The sequence below is a fragment of the Anopheles marshallii genome, chromosome 2 (genome assembly GCF_943734725.1).
Source record: "Anopheles marshallii chromosome 2, idAnoMarsDA_429_01, whole genome shotgun sequence".
NCBI lineage: Eukaryota > Metazoa > Arthropoda > Insecta > Diptera > Culicidae > Anopheles > Anopheles marshallii.
In genome coordinates, this window is record NC_071326.1 from 2314602 (window position 1) to 2324590 (window position 9989).

Here is a 9989-nt window from a genome sequence, read left to right on the forward strand (position 1 = left end):
TAATATATTGTGATTTGAGATCAATATGATGTGTGTATGAGTGTGCGTGTTTTTATGGCAATAATTGGCACGATGGTATTATTTATATCATTCTCCCAAACTCTTTCACTCTCCATGGAAGATCGGGGTGTCAAATTTGTTTTCCTTTTTTACGGTAATGTTGATGATAAAGTTTGAGTTTGATGTATAAATAATGTATCATTGAATAAGAGTTTTGAAACTCGTCCATTATCTTGTCCTTGCCAGAAGCAGACGTTTCTTCGTGTCAACAATCTTTTTTGGGCTAACTGAAAATGCTTTAACAGGATCTGCGCTTTGCATTCTCGGGTTTTGTTGCTCCCGGATCACGGCCTGCAGACCGCCATTCGTTTTGTCAATTCTATCAAATCAATCATCGTCGAAAGGTTTGCACGATGGATTGTTGGATTCCGTATAAAAATGGGCTCTTAAATAAACAAAGCCAACTTTACAGCACTCACATACTAATTCGACTGGTGAGGTGGAAATGTCCCGTGCGCTGTCTGCATAGCAGGTTTGACACGATATTAGGCCCGTTCCTTGATTACTGCTGGCGGCAAAGATGCAGACAAAACAAGGCTATTGGAACGCAATTACGAACAAAATAGCCATATTCCTGCGATAATGCTTTATCCTTCTCTTGCCTATTCAAACGAAAGATGTTTACTCCTGTGTTATGTGTCCTCTCTGTATCTCGCCTGCTTTATCGCTCAACCGCTACCAGTTCGATAATGGACTCATATCTGGAGATATCCTATGAAAGCCTTACTGGTGTGTACCTTCCCATTAGCGGGCGCATTTTTTCACGCAACACTCGGTGCACCGGGTGTGTTTTGGCTTTCTTTCACTGCATCGGAGGATAGTTGTGCGAATGATTCATAAAGCTTGGCGTGTTCATGGTGGATGCCATATCCTGGTAGCTGAACTATAATGTTAGAGAAGCGAAATTAAGAATTACGATCAGTTATTTCCGAACAAACATAGATAAGAATAAATTCTTACACCATTTGTAAACTTACTTCCGAAAAGTGTGGTTCCTCCTGAATTGCGCCCAATGGTCCATTATTGTCCGAGGGCGTTAGCTCAACACTTTCACCGGTGAACTCTCGATCGAAATAGCGCGTATCCGTATCGCTTGTTACCTGTGGCTTGAACGGTGGCGTAATGCGTTTCGCCACCAAATCCGACCAATTGATGCTGACAAAGAATGGGTGGGCCATAATTTCCTTCGCGTCATCCGGTCCGCCACCGAGACGCAGTTTCGGATTTTTAACCAACAACCCACTGAGCAAACTGCGTGCATTAGGGCTAATGTTGCGCGGGAACTTTACCTCCTCCATCAGGATAAGTGTGAACAGAATGTCGTGATCGCGATTGTAGAACGGAAGTCGACCACAAATCATTTCGTACATTACAACACCCGTACCCCACCAATCAACCGCATGCCCATAATCGTTGTCCTCCAACACTTCCGGTGCAAGATACTCGGGCGTACCGCAGAACGTCTTCGTTGTCCGGCCGTAGGTGATGTCTTCTTTGCACAGACCGAAATCTGCTATCTTGATGTGTCCATCTTTATCCAGCAGTAAGTTTTCCAATTTCAAATCGCGATAAATAATGCCATGAGAGTGTAAATATCTGCAAATGTAGAATTATGAACATTAGAATATTCACACGTACGTTTCATCTACATGCATCGCACTATTGCGATGTTTAGTAATCAGTTGCACATGTATGATGCCATCCGAATTTCCGAAAGCTATCCATTGACGTCAATACCAGTTTGCATAATTTCCTTCTATATATATTGATCTCGGTATAGCCATACCAAATACCAAACCGAATACCAAATTGATATAGTTATTCCAAAGCCATGTTAAACCACAGCGTCACAGTAAACAAACGAACAATGCTAAACCACAGTGGAACCCGTTGGTCCCGTCTAAAGAGCGGCACCTTTATATGAATGAAACTTTGTGCTTGCGCTTCCTCAACGCGGTATCGTGTGTGTATTCGCAAAGTGGTGGTTGCCCGTTTTTAAAAAATTCTCTTTAGTGTGAAACATCATATAACAAACAAATCCAGCAAACCAACATATACGTTCCACCATATATTCCAGTAAATGAACGTAGCAATAACACGGCAAACTTCCATTGACCGTTTAATATGAAAAATATTATTCTTTCGGTCAAAGAGCGAGCAAACACCGATAATAAACACTGTTTTTGGCGGACTATAAAAGTTCTCCAACGTATAACTATGATTATAACTAATAAGAAGTTGAAGAATGTTGAAGTAGTAAAAAGGGTTGCGAGAGAATGTGAAAGATTTATCGCAGCAATCTAAATCAGCAACTTAATCAATAACAACACACAATGCGTGTAAAGTTATTCCAAACAATCTTATAAATCATATGTGTTTTCACTTTAGCTTTTCCTTTCTGGTTCGAACATCAATTCGCTCTGGCTATTAACTCATTTGTTCTGATGCATAACGCCGTATTTATTCTTACTGTCTCTTATAACAGCAACACAGCGAACATATCTTTTTTATGCGTCCTCGTGTGAACGGGCATGATACGTGACTACGACGTGCGGCGGAACATACTGCAGAGAACCCATTGACAGAAGGTATATTTTTATTGATGTTTACCTTGCGCTTCAAACCTCGTTCAACCACACAAGCAAAGCACCATCCATTGCAATAAATTTAACAAACTTACTTGCAGTTCAATGTGAGTGGTGTTAACAGCAATCCAGACACGCACGCAATGAAGTGAAACTATTTTCTACACTAACATTATGTTGTCCAATGTACCAAAAATATTTCTGCGATTCTTATGCCTTCCGAAGGCGCCTAAAGTCGTTTGCCTCAAGTGTTTTTCGTTAACTTTCCGATCATTACTATTTCGTTATTTCACGGGTTATCCTACACGACGGATGGGTTGTTGTTGTTGTTGAATTTTATTAGATTACGAAGTAATGTGACGAAACGATAAAGTGTACGCGTCCACCGTCAAACAATGCATGCACACGAATTATTGTGTAAGTGCAAGTAGGTGTTATAAAATTAGAAATACAATTAATAAAATCAACTAAAAAACATAGCCATCGAATGTGGCTAGGAACAAAAACAAGGTACAAATCTCGCGTCAACTGGCAGCTCTGTGAGTTGTTGCTATTTGGCTGATAAGCACAAACAGCAATTTCGATACCATATTGGCCACGGGAAGTTGGGCAAGACGTTTATTATTTTTACTTATCGGTACATGGATTGCAAATCCAAAGGCGCGACACTTATCATCATCGCTTGATCGAATTGGTGTATTTTCCCAACGGTTTGTCAATATGGATAATGGATAGTGTTGTTCTTAAAATTCACTGGAACAGTATTGCATAAGACGTTTCACATAAACAAATTGTTCTTTGCAGGTTGCCGATCGAATGGCGTCGATCGACCGTTGCAATTATTATATAAACCCTAAGTAGGTTGATATATGTATATTATGATTCCAACAATTCTTGGAATATCAGAAACAAGAAAAACCTACCATTTCTTGAAATTGAAATGAAACTGTTTTTCTGGCAGTAAAAACCTTCTATTGCTTTAACTGAACGGTTGCATTTGTTATACAGTTAGTTAATGTAACAATCTTTGTAAGAAATAGAATAAATATTTCATTAATTCAAAGCCCAATAGTTTAATGAATTACTATTACTCTGTACAATTACAATTTTATACATAAAAAAACATAAGCATGGCCTGGCCATTCTTCTTGAATAAAAAAAAAACTAAAACATAAAAACATCAGCCGAGCATACCCGTGATAAGGCAAAAGACAAGGAGGAAATGCCTTGAGGAATTTATACTCTCCACAGTCAATATATGACTGATAATACGTCTAGAGTCGTTATATTTTTTTTGTTCAACAAGAACGGCCTGTATTGCTGTTCAGAGGTGTTGTACTTATATTAAATAAATAAAATAAAAACATACTAACAAACAAACTATTCTCTTAATCGTAAAATATACTTACCCAAGGGCTGAAATAATTTCTGCTGCGTAAAATCGCGTGCGATCCTCGGGAAATATACGCTCTCGACTCAAATGGAAGAACAGTTCACCACCGTTGACGTACTGCATCACGAAGCACAAACGATCTACTGTTTGGAACGAGTATTTCAGCGACTGCGAAGAGCAAATCCGAAAAAAAACACGAAGAAAACATAGCAAACGAAGAAGAAAAATGTAACTGATTTGTAACGATGAGTATCCAAAGCTGCAGAAGTCGCCTAAAACTTACTATCAAAAACGGATGGTTTGTCGTTTTCAGCACTCGGCTTTCCGCCATCGTATGAGCCACCTCATCCTTCTGTATAATGACATCCTTTTTCAGTATTTTGATAGCGTACAGCTTGGCTGTGGTTTTCTCGCGACAGAGGATTACTTTACCAAAGGTGCCTTTGCCGAGAACCTTTAAGAATTCGAAGTTCTCGAGCGTCTGGAGGAAAAAAGATAAATGTTCATTTAAAAACAAAAATGTGTTGATGATCTATCTGCAGCGTACTAATACTTACCACCTTTCGCTTACCGCTTACTTTATCCATGGCCGTACCGTATATGGGCATCTTTTCCAGTTCGTCCTCTGCAATCGAACCCATTTCGCAGTCATCGTCGTCCGTTTCATTTGGCAGCGTCGCTTGGTAGACCTCCTCTTCGTTCAGCTTGTTCGCAACGCTGCGGATAGCGTCCACCCAATCCTTACGCTCAATTTCGTTTTCCACGTGAAACATCCGTTCGATCACCGTTGTCCATTGTAGACCACGTATGATGAATGTGTACGGACGGGGCCGATCGATTGACATGATCTGACAGTCGCGTACGGTGAACTTGTTCGACGGTTCAATCGAGGCCGGTGGTTCCGGTCGTACTTTGTAACCCTCCAGCGTGCCGTCGCTCTTAAGCACGAAATAACGTGATCGCCATGTTTTGATGTGTTCACCTCGCTTAAACAACCAACCTGACTTAACGACCGTCGACGTTGCATTGGCCGACGACGATGCGGACACTACGGTTTCGACCGACGATATCGACATTGTCGACTGTGTGTTTGTTCCGGACGATACGGACATGTTCGATGTCAGCGATGTTGTTGATGCCGCCGTTTTCAGTGATGGTGCGGATATCGTAATGGGTGGCGTACTTTGGGCAGTTTTGGAAGCCATACTGCAAGTTGTTTTTTAATATAAGTGTTGGAATACGCTGTTGTAGTCGTCAGATGTGTACAGCAAGTTTAAACACGTTCTCGTTGATGAAGTCGATGAAAACAGACCGTCTGTTCGTATAGAGTATATAATTCTATTTCCTTAAGACGCGATACGCATCTAACGCAGATGCAATATAAACTGCAATAGTTAGAAAAATAAAAAAGGTATTTAATGACAGATAGATGAGCACATAATTTCCTAAATAATAACGCCAAAAAATCTATCTCCAAAGGTTGATTAATCTCAACAATCTCAATTAATCCCAACAAAACAAATCACTTCTATTTGGTTGCCCCATTATATTCCCGAATTTTGTCACAAATATTTGAAAAACGCTCTTGAAAAATCATGCAGCAAAGCCCTTTGGCATCCACTGTACCACCATCGTTTCCATTGTTTTCCTTATCAAACAGTTTACCGATAAAGGCAATCATCACAAGACCAGGAATACAACACGGATCTTTCAACCGTTTCGTCTTATTTCCTAAATGGCGACAGCTGATGGTTGCTGTCCCACTGGGTACTTATTGTGTTAAAACGTGACGATGATAAGCCTCTGTACGGTTACCCCTACCTAATGACGTTCCATTCCTTGGCCTCTATTTCGCCTGGCTTCAAGCATATGGTTATTCATTTAGTTATTACATCAGTGATCATATGCTAATGATTGTAAGAAATTGCCCGTTGTGAATTGTGAATATACAAGACATCTTATCACATCACAAAATACAATTTCAAACTACCTGCTCAATTGCGAAATGTAGAAATACGCAATAGTTTTCCAGAAGAAGAAAAAATCTACATCTGCGAAAACTTTTTCCGTACGAATGACTCATTTCTATCTCTTCCTTCGACGATACTGTAGGAGAATGGCCCGTTCGAAATAAAACACTGCGCAATAACAGTTCTCACTCCCGCAACCATCGACACACACGCATGTGAATGGTTCGGTCCCACACACCTTGCCTTTTGCCCTTTGCATCAGTAAACCTCACCAGATTTTTGCACCACTGGATTTTCATACTTTGTTGCTGCCTCACCACCATCATCCACCAGTCTCCCCGATCCGGCTTATCATGATGGGGAGCAGAGTTGTTAGTGATCGTGCGCGTTCTACACCTGTTGTCTAGCATCATTATATTCGCTTTACTCTTGACATGCGGCTCTCGAACCTTTAGGAAAGAATATTTTTTATAGGTAATATGTCTTTTATTGAGATTTTCTTAAGAAAGTTCTACATTCTTTTGTTATAATCATTCGATCGATTTTGAACCACCTTGCCAAAAATAGAAATGCGTTACAATTAAAATGTATTTTACTATTTAACTCCAATTAACATAATAATTAAAGCTTGATTATGTTCAATCGCAAGAAAAATCAATGATTTCATTTTGAACTCTCAACGCCATCAGCCAAAACACACCCCATTATGCCGGGCATCTTCTTTTTCCATTCTTGACTTTCTTGTGACTTGCTGCCGGTTGTGACAAAAAAAAATAAAGCCAATAAAAATCAAGCCGAAAGCGTAAACATCGGCACGACAACGCGGCAGCGGCTTGCTAAGAAAGTATTTCAATATTCTCAGCATAGCAAAAACGAACTGATACCGTTTTTCAATTTTATCCTCTTCCGGGGAAACGGACGGACTGTGCTTTAACTTGCACACGGTACGGATGATGGGAATATCTAACGAGAGTAGGTTATTGGTTTCCTATGGATGAGCCATCTTGATATTTGAGTAAAAAACCTCAAAAATGGAGTTATTGCATACGAGATGAAAATCAGTTGGAATTTCATTGTGTTGATCAGTGCTGGTAATTATTGTAAGTAATGAGTTGAATACTATCTATTACATTTTTTGCAAATTATCGTTTCATCTTCAACTAATTTTAATGCTTTCCTAATGCCATGTTAGGTCATATTTCCCGTGTGCGTAAAATGTAAACAATTTTTTTTAACGAAAACAACTCAAAAAATATTATTTTAATGATCAGATGTTTATATTGTTTCAAATGAAGTTCAATTTCTAAACTTTTATCGATTTTTCTCGAATTGTATTTTCCCAAAAGTAATGTTTTGTGTCATTCTTTAAGTCAAAATGCTATGTCCTTTATGAATATGTACGTAATGATACAAACCGGTACCTAGATTATTTGGCTGATGCAGACTAAAAGCTTAAGCTTTCTAACATATAGTATGAACTGCGCTATATGTTGGCAACGAACGGATTCCATCGCAAAGGAAAGCCGACTCTTTGGTCACGATCGACACATTGATCTATTTTTTTGTTTTATTTCTTCATAATTGGAGAAATACTGCGCAATTAGGCTATGTTGCATCGATCGGAAGTGGTAGCATTCAAATGCCAGGTGCAATGTCTGGACTGTACAGCGGGTGGGATAGGACTTCCCATTTCAGCGTGTTTGAATTCCTTTTTCATCTGTGCCGCTACATGTGGTAGAGCATTCACATGCAGTAAAATGACTTTGCTTACCGACGAATTACGGTCGTTTTTATTTTAATGCTCGGCTTAAACGCATCAATTTTCATTGATAGACCACCGCTGTTATCGTTACTTTCGGTTGTAGCACCTCGTAGTACATAACTCCCATAACTGTATCACGTCACATATCACACTTAAAAAAACACACATTTTCAACTACCCATTGTGCCCCACTACAACATTTGTTTAAGAACATAGATCTTTGGGTCTCACATGAAATAATAATTTGGAAAATAGTTATTTTACTTAAACACAAATTAGTTATTCTGAGCGAATAATTTTCAAACTCTTGTTTTAATAAACCACTTACGAGAGAAAGCCAAATCACTCGCAACCAACAAAATGAATGGAGCCCTCCAATGGAGTGCATATGCTTTGCAACATGCAATATGCAACTACTAGCGTACAAGCGCCCGAGAGCGTTTCCTGCCAAAGATTGTAAAACTATGCGAATGCACTGCGTCTCTACCGTTAACACACAAGTACATAAACACGTACTCTATTTCCAAACCAAACCGAACTGAACCGAATATACGTTCATTCATTACACAGAAACGTAAAACACACGGATCTCCGACCTTTACTTCAGGCAGTCTGCCGCTCGGTATCACCGAAGCTTTATTCATGCGTCTAGGTCTCTCACTCGTTTCTCCAATGTGCAGTGTACGTAACAAATTTGCTTTGGATGTCATTTCTCATTATGAAAATATCCATCAGACCGATTCGAAGTGTCCGCTGAACGTATATAGCCCGAAACTGCGCCGGATGTTTGAGGTTTTATGGAAGGTTGAACTGACGATTGGCATATGCCGTGTTATAAGAAACACACCAAAAGGGGGGAAAGGGAATTAGCCAGCGGGTGATGCGGCTAAAACCGCAAAACTGTAACTTAAATCCAACAGGGTACTTAGGTTCCGGAACCACACCCAACGTGTATTCACTTGAAGAAACAGACGGACGCCTCTAGCACTTGATCTCCAAAAACCTTGACCTAACCTAACTCGGTTTGCATCGCGTATCGTAGAAACAGAGTAAAACAAAAATCTTCCCAACAGCCTCTCTCTCTCTCTCTCTCGTCACACATACAATCAGGTACAAATACATCTCCATTCAAGAACGATCCGACACGAACCGAACCGTTCCATTTACACAAAACGACGAAGGTAAGGGCATTCCGTGCGTCCGCCAATGCATTGCCGATGGCGTCGTACAATTCTGGACGTGCATCGTACATCGAGCGGCTGATCCCCGAGCAACGCAGGGCTCATCTGCACTGCAAACGTCCACAGGACACGCCACATAGAGAGGTTTAAACAAAAAACACATCTGTATATGCTATCGTATGTACTGAACATGAAACAAACCGATATATCATGCATTTGTAACCGTAATACCGTGCACGACCAATGGTGAACTAGACATACATTGTCATTTATAAACGTTTACTTGTAATGTTTTATTTGTATATCTTCCAAAAATATATTAAAATCAGTAAATAATGGATGCTATACTCAAATAAAAGATAATTCCTTCAAATGATTCTAACATCGAATTCATTTTTCGAAAATGTGGAGAATTTAAATTCATTTAATTTTTGAGAAAAAAAATACCCATGTGAAAGGAATAGATTATAAAATCCCGAAAGGATAGAACTATTTTCTCATGAGTCCACCCGGGACAGGTGTATCCTAATAGTGGGTGAAGGAAATGTTTCCCCACCACATAGCAATAAGCAAATTTGTGGAGATATTGAATATAGTTATAACATATACGGCCCGGTCCGATAGTAAAAAAAATCAGCCATGCGCATCACTGGACACAAAACTGAACACAAAACGGTTGGTTGCTTGCAGCGCGTCTAATTTTCTCGAACCCTTTTGTTGTTTTAAGCCACCATGGGAATTAAGCCATTCCTTCTCTATTATCCTTTTACATAGACCTGGTTCAAAGCAAAAAAAAATCAATTATGTCGAATTAAAGTTGAATTTTGATTCGACAACCAACTATTGTGTATCGCAACAAAAACAGCAAAACTATGTCAAGACTATGCACTGGTAAGAATTTAATTAATATACGAAAGCAGACTCGAACATGATGCATAGAAATACTTTCACAGTGTCAATTAAACATAACCAGTTCATTGAAACTTTCGTTTAGTAGGCATTTGTCATTGGCCTAGCATACTGAGTTATATATACCGT

At 39.5% G+C, this 9989-nt stretch overlaps 1 protein-coding gene across 1 annotated transcript; it reads right to left on the reverse strand.

The window, feature by feature from the left end:
• Nucleotides 1-862: 862 nt before the first annotated feature.
• On the reverse strand, nt 863-5243 carry LOC128709403 (RAC serine/threonine-protein kinase). The gene is made up of 5 exons (XM_053804400.1): nt 4596-5243; nt 4322-4519; nt 4055-4206; nt 1038-1656; nt 863-943 (listed from the first exon to the last, which is right to left on the reverse strand). The coding sequence occupies exons 1-5, from the start codon at nt 5241-5243 to the stop codon at nt 863-865; spliced, it is 1698 nt and encodes a 565-aa protein (XP_053660375.1).
• Between the last annotated feature and the right edge of the window lie 4746 nt (nt 5244-9989).

Coding starts and splice junctions, on each gene's coding strand:
- LOC128709403 (XM_053804400.1), bottom strand. CDS start 5,243: ATGGCTTCCAAAACTGCCCAAAGTACGCCACCCATTACGATATCCGCA. Junction 4,207..4,321: donor CAAACCATCCGTTTTTGATA/GTAAGTTTTAGG, acceptor TGCTCTTCGCAG/TCGCTGAAATACTCGTTCCA. Junction 944..1,037: donor AGGAACCACACTTTTCGGAA/GTAAGTTTACAA, acceptor CTAACATTATAG/TTCAGCTACCAGGATATGGC.